Source organism: Coloeus monedula (assembly GCF_965178545.1).
Source record: "Coloeus monedula genome assembly, chromosome: 6".
NCBI classification, from domain to species: domain Eukaryota; kingdom Metazoa; phylum Chordata; class Aves; order Passeriformes; family Corvidae; genus Coloeus; species Coloeus monedula.
In genome coordinates, this window is record NC_138786.1 from 19,984,653 (window position 1) to 20,001,850 (window position 17,198).

At 37.7% G+C, this 17,198-nt stretch overlaps 1 protein-coding gene across 4 annotated transcripts in view; it reads right to left on the reverse strand.

The window, feature by feature from the left end:
* The window catches only part of CPT1A (carnitine palmitoyltransferase 1A), a 45,685-nt gene that overhangs the window by 13,651 nt on the left and 14,836 nt on the right, over positions 1 to 17,198 (reverse strand). For 3 of the 4 annotated variants that reach the window (XR_014226494.1, XM_082283380.1, XM_082283381.1), the window contains exons 5-17: positions 16,792 to 16,963; positions 13,635 to 13,736; positions 12,830 to 12,967; positions 11,835 to 11,912; positions 11,092 to 11,199; positions 10,175 to 10,262; positions 7,710 to 7,905; positions 6,972 to 7,160; positions 5,436 to 5,541; positions 3,514 to 3,630; positions 2,425 to 2,589; positions 1,560 to 1,694; positions 343 to 495 (exon numbers count right to left, since the gene is read on the reverse strand). Coding sequence is in view for 3 of the 4 variants with exons in the window: in XM_082283380.1 (XP_082139506.1) it covers positions 343 to 495; positions 1,560 to 1,694; positions 2,425 to 2,589; positions 3,514 to 3,630; positions 5,436 to 5,541; positions 6,972 to 7,160; positions 7,710 to 7,905; positions 10,175 to 10,262; positions 11,092 to 11,199; positions 11,835 to 11,912; positions 12,830 to 12,967; positions 13,635 to 13,736; positions 16,792 to 16,963 (1,747 nt within the window). In the remaining variant the exon portion in view is untranslated. Of the gene's footprint in view, positions 1 to 342; positions 496 to 1,559; positions 1,695 to 2,424; positions 2,590 to 3,513; positions 3,631 to 5,435; positions 5,542 to 6,971; positions 7,161 to 7,709; positions 7,906 to 10,174; positions 10,263 to 11,091; positions 11,200 to 11,834; positions 11,913 to 12,829; positions 12,968 to 13,634; positions 13,737 to 15,853; positions 15,903 to 16,791; positions 16,964 to 17,198 lie in introns of those variants that run through there. The other variant, XM_082283382.1, reaches the window with a different exon arrangement.

Consider the following 17,198-nt stretch of genomic DNA (forward strand, 5'->3'; position numbering starts at 1 on the left):
CTCAGAGAAAACACACAGCCTCTGTTCCACTCCCTTGAAAATATGCAAAACCCACAACCAAAAATTGTTTTTTAATACTGACTATATCTTTCTTGCAATTCCAAGTAACATGTATTATGTTAAAAAGCTCACTGAAAGCATTCTTCTAGGACTATCAACAAAGGTATACATAAAGGAAAATGAAACTAACTTAATTTATCAGGAGATGTTGAACAACACTAGCTGAAATTTTACCTTTTTTCTTAGGAAAACCAGAGTTGTATCTTGAGCAGATACCACAGAACACTACCTAACCAAAGGACTATTTACTGTAACAAAGAGTTACCAATAAAAGTCACCTACTTCCTTGAGGAAAGGAGAATCTACAGCGAGGTACTTGGACACGACATAAAGGCAGAAGAGGTGGCGGTCGATGCCAGCCCCAGTCATGGCAAGGCGATACAAGTGCTGATGTTTGGCAGCTGCCAGTCGAAACAACTTCAGCTTATTTTCAGGCTAACAAATAAAAAACAGATTAAGAAAACTCAGTTAAGTGAACTGCATTAAGGATGGAGGTGCAGAAACTAAGTTACAGCAATTACTCTCATGCATTGAGCACTTAAAGGTCAAGTACAAGACAACTGACCCCACATAGCATCCTCTGGCTTTTCAACCTCATGTACTCAATTTCAGGTATCAGCAAGTGCCAGCAAACTGCATAAGGAAAACTAATTTGTATTTTAAGTGTGATCTAACCCCACAATCTAACATGATTACAACTCAAGTTTGCTGCATTATTTATGGTTTCTAAAGACACAGGTCTTAAAGAGTTACAGAGAACAAATCTCATTGTGATTTAAGAAAAATCTCAAACTGCCAGAGCTATTTTAGAAGGCAAACTGCCAACACTGAAGCTACAGAGGTCCAAAAATGCTGGTCATCGAAATCAACACATAAGAACAACTCCTTCCTTAATGTGAATTATTCTTGCTTCCCTGTCAGAAAGGAAAGCTAAACTGGTGTGAGATTAGTTGTTCTACAAATCTATGTTTGAGTTTTACAAGTCACAAAAATTTCACAAGTAATCACTGTTTCCTGGAATTCAGGAATGGTAAATAATGGTATATTTGGTTATTTTCTGCCATTCTCTTTTGGTATGACCTAGAATTTCTGATGCATTGACAGAAAATGTGGACAATTACCTTATGCTGCTCTTTCTTCCTAAGAAAAGGCACCACTCTAAACGCTTAAAAACTATTTGCGGACTTACATGGTTGTCTAGTGGTAAGTCATGTGACTTATAAATTATCACAGAATCACAGGTTGGCTGGGTTGGAAGGGACCTTAAAGATCATCTTGTTCCAACCCCCCTTGCCATGGGCAGGGACACCTTACACTAGACCAGGTTGCTCAGAGCTCCATGCAGCCTGGCCTTGAACACTGACAGGAATGGGACAGCCACAGCTTCTCTGGGGCAACTATCCCAGTGCCTCACCACCCTCACAGCAAAGAATTTATTCCTAATATCCAATCCAAACCTACTCCCTCAGTTGTATAAGGCACCAACACCATGAACTTACACTTTCAGTTGCATCTTCCATGGCTTGAACAAAACGAGAGGACTCAACAGTGCACGAACGAACCGTCTCGGTCCTGCCTTCTCGGAACAAGCGTGTCATAGATGCTTCATATGTTAAAGAAAATTTTCCCATATCCTTGTAAAAGGGATAAACAAGAACATTAAGGTTAAGCCAGACTTGGCCCCTCTTTCTTAATCAACAGTCCAAGCTGAGCACACAGGCTATGAATCACTCCACAAATTAAACTCAACATTAAGTTTTCAGTAGTCCACCATTAGCCAACTTACCTGAAGATAATAAAGGCAAAAGTAAGAACAGAAGCAGGGTTTGATAAACACTAACAGAACAACCAGACTAGCAAGGACTACTCTCTGCATTTCATATTCAACCTTCTTCGGTTTATAAGAGAAGCTGAATGTTACTACACTGGTCTTTTTTACAACACATTACAGAGAAGGTGAACTAACAGAAGAAAACACAGGTAGGCATTTCTTGCTAATCTTCTTAGGGAGTGTCCATGACAACTGCGTTATGTGTGACTCTAAACTAAAAGACAAATTTAACATTGTTTAGATTATGAACACAGCTAACTCGAAGTTTCATATCTTATTTCAAGTCCAAAATGCCTAGGGATAGACCAACTAAGCAGAAGAGAAAAAATTTAGAAATGTATCAATATGTGAACCTTTGGAGAATTGTTTTCCAGCTAGTAATCTGTTTAGGGCTTGCATCAATTTCCACCCAATGTCTTTAATAACCACGTACAAGCAGTGCAAGATTACTGTGCACAGTCACATGTTTTAGTCACAAACATGTTATACCCAGCTTAATGAGGTTCTGTAAGCCAGAAACAGTCTGTTCTTACCCGATAGTGAGCAAGCTGCAGGGCAAGCTGCACAAAGGCATCAGGGCTGGTTTTCGCTTTCTTTATTAGTCCTTTCCCAAAAGCATCAAAATAAAATGAACAGAAGTCCACATCATCTGCTAGAGCTACAGCAGTGCTCAGAGACTTCTCAATCACTTCTTGGCACTTAAAAGAAACAAACAAACACACACCTGTATGTATACACACATGCATTCACGGCATTTGAGAGAACTGTTGAAAAAGTTCAAGTATTTTTAACTGATAAACAGGAAATGCTGCCTTTATGCACGCCAGGAACATCATTACCTAAATAATCTCCCTTTAGAGAAAGACGAAAAGCTATCTTTGCTAGAAAGATAAAATTCAAAAAGCCAATAAAAATGTTTTAAGCCAGTACACATCCAAAAATAACACTTAAATAAACCACCAGCATTAAAACTGTTCGGATCAGGAGAATATAAAAGAATGACCTACAGTTATAGAATGGCAAGAGTAGCGTGGCTTCCAAGCTGCCATACATGCTTAATTAAATATATCACCAACCATTACCTTTTTATTCAAAATTAAAATCCAAGTAGGAGGTGGCAGTTTTTCTTGAACTCAGGCAAAGAGAAACCAACTTAAAAAATCAAATCTTACTAGGCATGTATACAGAACTATGAACACAAAAAAAAAAAAGACAGCTATTCTAAAGGAACTGTTAGACAAGAGTATTTGTTGTGACAACAGTAATGAAACCCCAGCAAATAAAAGTTTATTTGAATACAGTCACTACTTAGGTGGCCACTTATTTTTGACATACAGGCAACCAAGAAGTAAATTCTAGTAAAATGTTGTCACTTCCCAGTCAGAATTTTTAAAGACTGATATTAAAACCCCCTGACGTTTGAAGCAAACTGACTAATGGCTACTGATGAAGTACACAACCTACAGGACTCAGAGGAATTTAAAGCTGATTTATAAGGTTATAATCCTTATATACATATATATATATATTTATAAGGTTTATAATCATTAATTACATAAATGATTTGACCACTGGGGAAAAGAGAAGTTTCTTCCTCAAACCACTAAATCTTCTGTACTTACTTCTTCTGGAATTTCCCACTGCAGTTTAGTAGGAATAGGAATATTTGGATTGGTATCTCCTTTGCAATGGCCATCTGCTGAATAGCCCAGTTCAAGATACTCAGTTGTCATCACATTCTGCAAAGAATGATACTTCTTCAGAACTGCAACACATTACTTATTGCTGTGGAATTAGGGTTTCATAGTGAAATCAATATAAACTATTTTCACTACACAGTGAAATACAACATACAACCTATTTCCAAATACTGAAAACAACTGCAAGTGAAGCCCTCAGTTTTACCTCTCATTTTAAGGTATTTTTACTTTACATTTTAAGGTATTTTACTTGACTGAGAAGAACATCAGATGTGCACCAAACACTTACTCAATTACACTGGTGCATTCTGTTAGATGCTACTGATTTAATCAAACATTTTTCCATTCAAAACCCACCTCAAACTAAGTAGAAAACTAAACAGATAAACAGACTTAGATTTCACAATCTTTGTTCAATTTAGGTTCTAAAGAATTTCTTCAAGTTTGTTATCTGTCAAAACTTACTCATCAAGAAATAATTTATTTTAGAGTAAGTGCAAATCCCTGCAAGAATTCAATTATTTTTCAGATTAGTATCCCTTTCAAAACTGCAGTTTATTTTACATGTGCTCTAGAGCTCTTGGGTGGGAAAGAAGAATGTTTCCAAGATGAACAACACAACTTGAACAGACATAAAAGGCTCTGTCTTACAAGATACCAAGCATCCTCAATGTTAAAAAAAAAAATCCAGAAACAACAAACCCACAAACAAACAAAAAGAATTACCAAAAGATTTGAATCTGCTCAACATGGAAAGAAAAAGCTTGATGATTTATTTCTAATCTCTTATTTTAATTTGATTTTCTCATTTCACTTAGTGGTCAGAACACAACAACTATGAAATAAAGCTTAGTCCATTACATTTTAAAAATAGACAATCTGTAAAAAGCTAACAACAGATAACTTTATAGAAAATAAAATCTTATTGTATCAGTCATCTTTATTCTTAGCAGAAGATGTACCAACTAATATTAAGTACAGATATATGAACTAAAAAATACACTATCATTCATTAAAAGCAAAAAAAGTAACCCTCTTTCACTGAGATAGTCTACACTGCATTGTCATGTCACTCTCAAATCAGTTTGGCCTTTTTTCTTCCCTGGGTGGAGAATGCAATGAGGCTTTTTTTTGTTCTTACACACATGGAAACACTTCTATAACAGAACTAGGAAATTACTTGGGGGACCAGTTTAGACTTAAGACCCATTTGCACAAATACATATGAAACTAAAATTAACTAATGCTTTTGAAACAGTTTTGATTGATTTGAGTCACATAATTGTTTATAGGTTTAAGCTTCAAAAAGAAAAAGGAAAATAATCAAATAGGATTTCAAATATTAAACTAAGCATATGAACAGACCTGGCAAAGTGCATTTATTCATTGCAGATAAATACAAGAGATAATGTCAACAGCGTATCAATATGCAGCTTATCAAACAATGCTCAGAGAAAAAGTTAAACTCTGTACAATTTTTTAAATTTTGAAAGTAAGCACAAGAAAGCTTAAGAGCTTTAGGAGCATGTGTATACAAAAATACAATGCCATATCAAAGAGGCAGCAATCCATGGATTTAAAACATAGAAAAGTTAGATGGGGAGCTGTATCACTTTTCTGCGAAGACAGCTAAGCTCACTAAAATGATGTCCCTCAAAAAAGGCAGCCTCTTTAAGCAAAGGTTTGGCATCTTCTTCAAATTCTACAGTTGCTGTAGACATAGGCCCCTAGTCACTCATCAGCAACATGCATGCAAGGGATTGAAAGGAGCTGCTGACCTTCAGGGCTGCTTCAAGACCACATCACATTATCTTCTGCATTAGCTCGTGGTACCAAACACTCACCTCCCACAGGTGTCCAACAATAGGAGCATCTGCCCAGGAGTGCTCTGCATTCAGACCCATTCTGCCATTTTTGAATACTATAAGAGTGAATGTCTTATCAAACCACCTACAAAAGAAATCAAGGTTTCTTACATTTCAAAAGCACTTCTATATTGTTATTTCCTCTCTCTCTGAAATTCACATTCAAATGCAGTAGTTCTTATCCTTTTTTGTTTAAGAACATTTAACTAAATAGACAGAAACCTAAACCTCATGAAGTTCAACAAGGACAACTACAAGGCCTTGCACCTGGGTCAAGACAATGCCCAGCATCAACAGACTGATGGATGAATGGATTCAGCAGCTCTTTAGCAGTTTAAGTAAAACCTTATAAAATGAAGGCCTTGTTGCCTTTGTAAAATCATAGCTCAGGCCTGTTACTTTGGCTAAGAGAAGGACTGTGAGAAAAGTCCGTGGGATGAAAAACAATTAGTTTTTACCCATGAGAATGTAGTATCAACAGAAGCATGAAAGTTAAACAGTAGAAGGAGAAAACTGCAACAGATCTGCACCTGTTACTTTTCTGAATGCCTGAATGCTGATGCTACAGGTAGCCAATGGTAGTATGTTGAAGTTAGTAATAGCCAGTGAGTCTATTGTAGTGAATATGTAACACGAATGATAACATACAAAAGGTGTATAAAAGAGGCTGTTTTGGTTAATAAATGGCTTTTTGGCCCTTGAAAGAGGCACTGTCTGTGTGTGTCATGACCACCCCAACAGCGACACAGAGGACTTGGGGATGAAAAATTCATCATGAGCTGGCCATGTGCACTTGCAGCCCAGAAAGTCAATCATGCCCTGGGCTGTTTAAGAAGCAGCGTGGCCAGCAGGCGAGAGAGGGGATTCTGCCCCTCTACTCCACTCTGGTGAGATCCCACCTGGAGAGCTGTGTCCAGCTCTGGGGTTCTCAGCACAAGAAAGACATGGAGCTGTTAGACTGGGTCAGAAGGGAGTCATGAAAATGGCAAGTGCTGGAATACTTCTCCCATGAAGAAAGGCTGAGAGTCAGACCTACTGCTCAGTCTGGAGAAGTCTCTGAGAACACCTTCTTGCAGCCTTTCAATATATAAAGAGTGTTTATAAGAAAATCTGAGAAAGGCTTTTTATCATGGCTCATAGTGACAGGACACAGGGCTACAGACACAGACTGGAAGAGGGCAAATTTAGATGTGTTATAATGGAGAAATATTTTTTACAATGGGCTTGTGAGACACTGGAACAGATTGTCCAGAGAAGTTGTGGATGCCTTGTCATTGCAAATGTTCAAGGTCAGGTTGGACTGGGCTTTGAGCAGCCTGATATCGTGGAAGTTGTCCCCTTTCTGTTGCAAAGGGGGTTGGAACTAGATGATCTTTGAAGGTCCTTTCCAACCCAAACCCCTATGTGATTCTATGGAATTTATAAACTTGTAACTCATCACTAATTCATATGTATTAGCCAAATTCTAAAAAAAAAAAAAAGAGGAAGGCATTTTCCACAGAGTTGATACTCCACCTGTCGTAACATCTGCCATGTATCAGTGATTTGGCATATGCATCCAGTGACCTCACTGGATCTTCTTTCCTGTACCCCTGCTCGATGTCATCCAATGTCACAAAAAATGCTGCTTTTTCAACAGCATCAAGGGACTGTTTGTTCTTTCCACGGCTAAAATAAGCCTGACGAGCCTTAGCCCATGGTACTCTGTAAAAAAAAAATTTGGTTTATAGCCAGATTACATAAATTTGGCTATGTTTTATTACACTTAAAATCACTATGAGACATTCCTCCTACTTCTGTGGTATTTGACACAATTACTTTCATTGCATTCAAACTATGGGAGCTGTGAACAGCTCTGACAGTACTTGTACAATGTAAACCTAGGAACCAATTCAACTCATCATCACACGTGCAAAACCTCATCCTCAGAAACTGAACATCTCTGCACATGCAATACCTAAAGCATGGATCGTCTACACTTAAAACTAAACAAAAGAAAGTATCTATTACAAGGAAGAAGACAACAGTAAAAACAATAATCCACATATAGGATTGCCACTGCAAAATTTCTTTAACTCCACATGGTTACAAATGACTGAAACACTGTTACACATCACCAATATACAAAATCAGTGACCAAGGTATACACAACTGACTGCAGACTATTTTAAAATTCCATATCCAAAGTTCAATGACTGTGTTATGCAACAACTTCTAAATGCTAAACTTATTTAAAAATAATAGCCACCATACCTATCTCCTGCAGTAAGAGCTGCAAGTTTCTCTTCACCAGGCTGAGGCTCTGAATCATCATCAAGAATTCTCTGTATTTGCTGTTCAATTTCTCGGGGTCTCAACAATCTGCCATCATGGTACAGCCACACTTTGAAGTACCGGCCCTTGTGATACACAACAATGTGTTTGCTGTCTTTCACATGCTGGAGGGTATCTAGAATTGCAATCACTCACATGAACACAAAGCTGAAGTCTCAAAACACTAATGCACTAAATAACATCAAATGCCCATTGCATGCACTACAACTTATTTCAGCATCCCATGTTATTTCATTACAAAGCATGAATGAGTCAAATACCCAGATGTGACAATCATCTGCATATATAGCACCACCAGTTTGCACACTGGAGGCCAGTATTAAGCAACTAAAGCGGGATTTCTGTATCTGAAAAACAAGCACTAGTTGTGTAGTCTGGTGAAGCAGTCAGCAAAAGAACATGCTAGATGAGTATGAGGAAAGGTATTTTTAAATCATTTGCATTCAGGTGCTAGACAACTCATGAAAATCTTAAGAAACCCAAAATTTATACCATCAGCTTTTATTTACATTTGTCCTGGCAGACGCAGAGTGAATACTCCATATATAGTCAAAATGTGTAATGCTATGTGAAGTAGAAGACTAGGCCACATTTTTTTCCTCATTTTCCTATCTATATGGCTTAACTGGGATAAGCCTGAATTTAGTCATGAAGGCATTGTATCAAACCACAGGTGAAGTGGTTCACTCCACAGTGCGTTGTGTTAAAAATAATGAATATTTAACCACTGCTCAAGTGATAGGATACAATGTTCATGAAGATTTTACCACCAGTTAATATGAAGACATGTCAACAATTTTTTTCCCTTTTTTTTCTTTAGGAATATAATATATATAAAATAATTGAAAACGGGGTACAAGGAATCAAGCTGCTCATGACAATGTGTGAAAAATGGTTTTGCAACTCACTTAGACATATACAGAATGACACAATTGTTTTTCCTTCAGAAAAACAGACACAAAGAAAAATTGAAAAAGTGTAATAAGAAATGTGACATGCTTAGGAGGAAAATAAGATTATTATCATACTGACAGTTAATTTGAAAGACTTTAAACAGGAGAACTGAGGAGAACTAAGACACAGAGGATGTATTTTAATCAGGTGTTAGTTAGAATGAGCCACTTCTACATTTTTGTGCAAAACTCATTTTAGACTGAAAGAACACCAAATACAATGCCAAATGTAAATTGTTTATACCTTTTATTTTATTGAGGACAGGGAAGGGGCAAGGGTTGCACTCTCAGTACGTCAAGTATTGAAGTATTCTAAATAATAGTAGCTCATAGACTACAGTTTTCCAACAGAGATTTATAAAACTGCTCATCCATTTAAGCTTCTGGTTATGACAGGGAGTAATCACACCAAGAATGTTCTTTTCTTCACTTTGCAGATAAAGCTTGCTGAGGCATAGCTGAAATAAAATTCCTCAACAATCTAGCAAAGTCCTTATCTGACACATGCACCTCCTGCTTTATCCACTACCCAATGACACTTCTCCCCCTTATCCAACTTCATACAGCACAGCAAACATCAGCCCTTCAGCAGGGAAGAGTGGGCACATCCCAGTGTTCAGAAACTCTTTGTTTTGAATTCTGTAGTTGAGTGGGAGTAACATGCTCAAAGGCAGTTTGAAAGCTTAGAGTGAGTTACAGGTCTCACAGAAAGTAAACCAAATATATCCTGTCTTCAAGTGACAGCCTGTCCATGCACTCCCAAATGGAGGTGACTGAACAATAACTCCTGCTTGTATTTCACTGTGATCCTGCCACAATGATGCACTGTTGGATAAACATGTGACATCTGCTCTAAGAGGCTCTTCAGCATATGACATGATCAGAGAAGCCTAGATACAGCTTAAGCTTTTGTAGAAAAACACAAGAGCACAAGTCTCCACTAAAATCTGCTGTGAAGTTCTCAAAGAGTAAGAAAATGAATAGCAATGTTTTCTTCCACCTGCTGATCACAAATGGTAAGTCCTTCTAGATGCAATCTGACTCCTTTTACAGTGACAAAACTTAGGAAAAACAAAAAAAGGCAACAAAAATGCCACTTTTAATATTAAGACCTCAAAAAGCATCTTAAGCTTGGGAAAATGGAGAAAAGTAAACGTTATTTATAAATTAAAAAACAGGGCAGACAACAGTATCTTGAAGTTCGTTTTTTAAGTAAAGGAGAAAGACCACTGAAAAAGCTTCCAAATCTTCTTAAAATGAAAAACATCCAGGCACTCTACAGCAATCCATTACATCCTGAGTCTTGGAACACAGTATCGATGTACACTTGTGCCAGTCAGATTCTTATCTGGAAACCAGATTTTTAGTAGAAAAGACACTAAGCCCTGAACTCAATCAAGGTGCTCATTCTCCTTGGCTGGCCTTGCTTACCTGATTCCTCTCCCGGGATACGGGAAGTATTAAACATCCTTTCCCACTGAGCTGAGCAGAGTGGAACAGTAGATCCCATCAGAAGAATCTGTGATGCAAACGTACATTCAAATGTCATTTTGCATATATGATTGGAAAATTAAAAAGTAAAGAAAAAGCCCCAGGATCTGGTTAAACACAGGCTTCAGAATAATGAGATTTATAATGCATTAACGCAGTGTAGAGCTTTTTCCTCCCTGCTCACCGTCTTTCCTTGAAGTACATGTGAAGGATTCCATGGACATTCCAGTAGCATGACTTTTTCCCCTCCTACCAAAAGCTCACCCTTCCTGAGGGAAGACTGAAGCTAGCTAGCATCTGAAACCCAAAGGGCTCTCCATGGCTGGTCTGGATGCAAAACTTACACAAGCAGCATGCATTACCCCTTAATTAATCCTTTTAAGCTGTTCATGGTTGTGTAGGAACAAAAGTTCACATTTCTCAGATTTGGAGTTCTGTACAACTAATCACATCCCTTCCACAACCTCGATTAAAACTACTTAATTGTTTGCTACAATACACAGCCACTGGACAGAACAGAAGCTCAAACGGGATTTAGCTTGCCTATCTTTGCTACCTAGAAATTAGTGCAACACAGGATTTTATCATCATCTTAAGCTCCCACTGGCCCCCTCTTGGTGTCAAGTGGCCTCCAGTCCTTTAACCCAACCTTCCTGTATTGTATCCAGCCAATTCTGTATTTTTGATAGTTGGTAGTTTCTGCCCATGTGCAATTCAAGTGACAGCCGAGGTGATTGGGACCACAAAAATTAGTAACAGTAAGACAATTCCACTCCTCTCCCATTCTGAAAACTGATCAACTTCTCATAGACTGTGCTGGAAAAAGATCAAACAGACATTTAAACTGATATACATACTGGCTTGATTTCTTGTCTGTCCAGTTTTTTCCGATAGAGCAGGATGGCATGGATAACATTACCAGCTCTAGCTGCCTGCAGAGTTGTGGGATACAAAGAAAGGAAGTCCTATAAAGTAGAGAAGAATCATAAGCTAATGATCATCAGACTACATTTAAAGAACAAACCCTGATTGTACTTCTCATCCACATTCTTAAAAGTTTATTCTGGACAATACAGAGAAGGCTTTAAAATATATAAAGTGCACAAATGCAGTGAGCTGATGAAACTTTTCTTCAGCAGTCACAATCTCCTTAAACATTACTAATCATTTGAGTAGAAAAGACAATGCTACATAAAACTTGATCTGAGACCATCATATTTATTTTTTCCTTTTTATTTTAGAGTCTTTTACAATTTTACTTCCTGTACAGGCATATACTAGTATGAGCACACACCTCCTTCAACTGTGTTACCCATTAAGTTTTACATGGAGCTTTTGAAAGATTGCTTTTTACAGTAAAGACAAAACTGTTTAAGTCATTACTGCATGAGTTTGCCAAAGTGGCAGCTGTGCTAGGGTTGTTAAGATAGGTGTACTTGAAGTACTTCAAGCACGTGACATACTTGAAGGTACCTGAAGATACTGGCTGCAGGTTATACTAGAAGAAAAATGAAGGTTGCATACTCAGTGGCAACAGATTTCTAAGCAGAACAATGCCAAGACGTAAGAGCTGCCAGAAATGTTTATAGGATTCACCTACCATAGCAAAATAGTTACTATTAACCATAATCGGTCCACGTCCTCTAAGGTAGATATATTCTTCCCACCAATCACTAACCTGCAGCAGGAAGGAAGAACAAAAGCAGTCAAATCCCATCATTTCCACAGTTTATGTCTTCCATGTTGATGGCTTCACAAGACAACATTCCACATAGAAGCAGGAAGGAAACTGCTACTCTGCCTCCCTACTTAAAACAGACAACAACCCCCCGCCCCGCTATTTTCTATCAAGCTTCAGGGAAAACAAGGAAAAAAGGGGTGAGAGAACTAAATTAAATTCAGCTATATCTTGCTGATAAGGTTCCAAAGAAGTCATGATCTCCACATAATATTTAAAATGTCCTGAATGTTTAAATATATTATATTTATAATATATTTAATATTTAAAATGTCTCCTGAATGCTTTACAGCCTTTGCCAGGACAGATTAGGCTACCTGGGCACTATTATGGCAGATAATATATCAAGAAGGAATTGCATTACAGGTCTCACTATGATGTTGGGGGTTGGATTTTCTTTTTGGTAAGAAAGAAAAAGAAAAAAAAGAAAAGATAGGCCAAACACTGTATTGCTACAATTCTTTACTTTTCTTACATATGCCTCAGCTGCTTTATATTAAAAAATTGTTCTAAATCATTCTTCTAAACTACCTAGGTAGTCAGGCCCATTATTGAGGTATCGAGCTCAAAAGGCAAATAAACAAACCCCAAAAGCAATCCTAACAGCAAAATGCTCCAGAACAACAAAATGCAAAATAAGGATTCATTTTTTCAAGTTTCATTCACCTTTGCTCACCACACTGTTTACCAAATCACACAAATTATTTATGTGCAAAGTCACAAGTACTTAAAAAAAATATTAAGCAGTTTCAATTTCCTGCTTTTACATTTCAGAAATAATAGAACTTAAGCCAAAAAGAGCCCCAGGGAACAAATGATGTAATTTGAACAACTGAGCCTTCTATTTATCTACTCACATAATTGGTGGCCCACCAGGATTTTAGCTTCAAATACCATTGAAGCCTTGGTCCCAAATTAAATGCAAAATCTTTGGCAAGACCCTCCATTCTTTTGAACTCTTCATCATCCATAAGTGGTCGAACTGACTCCAGATACTGGAACACAGGAAAAGAATCAGCATCAGTAGAGGAATTAATACATAACTTCTCACCATTCCTACATAAAGCACTCTAACAGTAAACAAAGATTATCCAGTCTAAATCCATAAGGCTGCAAATACTATATTCAAACTTCAAAAAATAAAGTATTTTTTCAGACATTTGTCAGCAAAACACAAGTGGAAGAGGTAACTTTTCTAAATATTTTCCTTTTCAAAGGATAAGACCTGCTGCTTCTCCAGTAGCAGAGATTTTCTTCTTCTCTAAAAATCAAACCTTCAGTTTCTGTGACATACTGTCACATTTGCACACTTTACTACAAAGTTTTGTGTCATAACACACACATTCAACAATAGACACTGTACAGCCTGTGGAGGATCACAAATGTGCTGTGCTTCAAAAACCCTGGATATTACACTTTGTGGCACAGCCTTACAACAACAGGCATCATGTCATCCAGTGTGAATCACACTGGCTTCAAACTGTCACCAGTTTCACTGGTTTGTCACAGCCTTCATTTTAATCTCCATGCAGAAGTTTGAACCTGTTACACTATATTAGTACCACGATGCAGTATTTCATGAGACATGGCAAAAACACCCCAAAAGGCATCTAAGTATGGATTCTGTGTTACTGAAGAAAATAAACTGATGAATGTACATACCCTGTTAACTGTGTCTTTAACAGCTGGAACTGGCAATCGTGGTAAAGATGTCTGGAAACTGTACAACATGGGCTTACGCCCTGAGAAGAGTTTTACAAGGGCCTGAAGAAAAGCAAAACCAAAATACACACATCAAATTATTAGGTTCAACAAAAGAAAAATGACAGATTAAATGTGTAATATAACTCACAGTCCTTTGCACTGGTAAATTATACTGTACTAGGTTTAGGAAGCTACCATATTTATCACTGTTTCACAAGTTAAAAAAGGCCTTGACAGAAACGAACTTCCTGAAAGTTAAACAGTGGAAGAGCAAGATAGGCATGGTCATTCCTGACTTCCCAGTCATTTTCCTGTCACAGACAAGATTGCTGTTCATGTATTGCACACCTTGATCTCAATATAAAGACAGTTACTTAGCACTTCTTCATACATTCCCTCTGGAAAGATTAAAAAGACCAAGTCTACCAGTTGATCTTTTACCATACTACACAGTAGATACTACAAACATATCTGAATTGTGCTTCAAAACACAATCATTATCAAGCCTGTGACTCACCTAAAGTTTCTAGATAACTACAGTACTCTTTAAAAGTAATACTTATGCTTTGGTATCATGGTCTATTGTTTTCCAAAGTTACAGCTCAACATCAATAATAGGGCTGTGGTTAATTCAAGCATGAATCAATGTCAGGTAGTCTACTGCATGATTTGAACATACCAAATTGTGCAAGCATGCCAGTGTTATACTCAGTGCTTGTGTTACAAAACCCCCAGCAACAAAACAAAAAAGCCAGAGACAACTTAGCTTCAGATATTATCCTGTTCCATAGGAGAGTGAAAACAGAAGCAGCATTTCTGTCTACCACCACTTTTCAGCTGCAGCACACACTAAGCTGGAATTCTAGACCATGCAACTTCCAGGCTACTCACAAAAGGATTTTGATACTGCCACCCTATTTCAGCATGAAAGTAAGGTCAAGTGTTATACAAACAATCCAGTGGAACTTTTATTGTCAAAGTGTAATCTTGGTCCAATACACAGGATAGTATACACAAGCCAACAGTCAAGACAAAATAAAACAGGGAATGTCATTTCACTACTAAATTCTGAAAACTCCTACCAAAACTGTTAGAAGGCAGAGTTTTTCCTCCCTCTCAGTTTCCTGGGTCAGCACAGCTAGAGAAGATAATTTTAGGCAGCACAAAAACAACTAAGAATTGCACAGTATTACCAGCAACAAAGACCTCCCTGCAAATGAATCTGTATCAGAGCCATCAGAAGCCACAGTGATCTGCCCAATGAAATCTAGTTGTGCTTCAGGACAAGATAATTTTGAAAACGGGCGGGAAAGAAAAAGCTCAGCTTTTCATCAGGAAATCTAATTTCGTACTTAGAGACAATTTTATACCAGAACTCTTAAGCCATAAAAGGCTCAAATTAGCCTTTTCAGAGAGTACTTGCTCAACTGCAAAAAAACCAGCAAACACATTTCACAGTATCTGTTAAGAAAACTTGTAATAGAGAACTTACAATAGCTTGAGACCAATAAAGTGATCTGACAGACACACATTTCGTTACATCTCTGATTTCATACACAGACACGACAAATAATGTCATTCTAACATACGCTGCATTTGTTCACGCATTATTACCACTTTTAAATTAATTTTTTAAAACAGCAACTAATATTTGGATCTTCCCCTTAATACGGATACAGGAAATCTGACTTTACAAGGTGAAATATGCTGATTAAAAGTGCCACCAGACTTCCAACCAGCCTGAAAAAATACTTTGTACTGTGACTAAAATCAGAGTTCAAGTTTTTGATCTGCATGACCATTTGAAGAGAAAACAGTACTAGAAAGCTAAGCTAGTTGGAGCTGTTTCACTAGTGAAGCCAGTCCTTTCTTTTGTTGGGTAGGTTTATGGAGGTTAAATAGACCTCCATAGTAAGTATAGATGAGACACTGTTGGGCAAACACCTCTAGTGTTCTGTATTTTTAAAACATATATAATACACAGTAAAATACATATGCAACATATATGATAGACAAAAGTTTATAAATACAATATGCAACAAAGCATGGTAAGTAGCATTACAGTTTGTACTGTTTTAAGGTTGGTAAGGCAATATTAAGAGCTTTAAAGTATCTGGTAGGACATGCTGAAAACCAAGGCAGCTACAGCTCCAAGCAATTGACAGAAAGAGCCTTACCATTCAGAGCCTCTGGACTGTATGAATTCGAGTCACGAGGCTGATACCGCTTCCAGGAGAAACCACCAATTAGAAATTCCATTTGTAACAGATAAACATTAAACTCTATTTTAGTGTACATCATTCTGGACACCTGCCCTTGAACATCTCCCATAGTAAATCATGACCTGTGCTTAGTTCAGTGCACATCCGCTCGTTTTTGAGGCTGCAGAGACTAATTTTAGCACAGTACGGAAATGAAGCTATTTCTACAACAATATGGGCAAAAGTGAGATGGAACAACTGAGTCCAAGTAGTAAAACCCTGCTTTATCTCTTGCAGCACCTACATCTCCTACATTTTCTCACTTTATACCTATCACATCCTCTAAGAATCCTTTCCAAAGCACCGCAACAACCCACAGGAGAAATGCCACTCACCTTATCCTTATCTGAAAACTGCACAACACGCTACCTACACCTTATGCTTCTTCCCTAACCCATTTTGGAGGCATACAAATAAATCAATTGAAAGGACACTCAATAATATTTTCTTGAAGCATGAGAATAATTTTATAATAGATGACTAGAAACCCTAACACTACAACAAAGAATTAGGGGAGCACTTTCTGTGAGGATAAGATTCTTTGGTGCTTGCAGCCAAGGTCTTTTAAGCTGTACTTGCACATAGAGAAAAAGTAGGTATTGAGTCACACAGGCCCAAGGTGGTGTTGGCAAATTTAGAAGTAATTCTTGAAGTGTTTACTCTTCCTTCTAGAAGACCATAATGAATAGTTTATTTACAGCATTAGAAGGTGACAGTAGAAATAGCTACCTAACAGCCTCCTGTCCCATGACACAAAAAACACAAGAAAGGAATAAAACTACAAAATTTTCTTTCAGGGCTTTGAATATTGATCAGTTAGAAGTTAAGATGAAACAAAGCCAACATATCCTTACCATCCACAACCTGGTGCCAGCAGTAAGCTTGCCATGCTCAGAGAACATCCAACCATGGTAGGAGAGCAGCATTTTCAGGGAGTAGCGCATTGTGACAATAAGGGCAACCCAAAGCCCTGTGCCAAAAAGTACTCCACTCACAATGTTCTGTGTTTGGTTTGACATATAGCCACTGTTGAAAACAAAAGCCAGCATACGCCAGTTAGTGTCCAGTTCCAAAGAGAAGCTGGTATTGCAAGCAGAAGTCTAACAGTACTACAGGCAGGCCTTACACAGCTTTATGCCTGCTTACCCTGCTTTCATAAATTCCTTTCCAAACACCTTTTCATGCAGCAACATCAAAGGCCATAAAAGTTCCTAAATGTGCTTCCCAAATACCCAGAAAACAATGCAGCAATACTGGTACA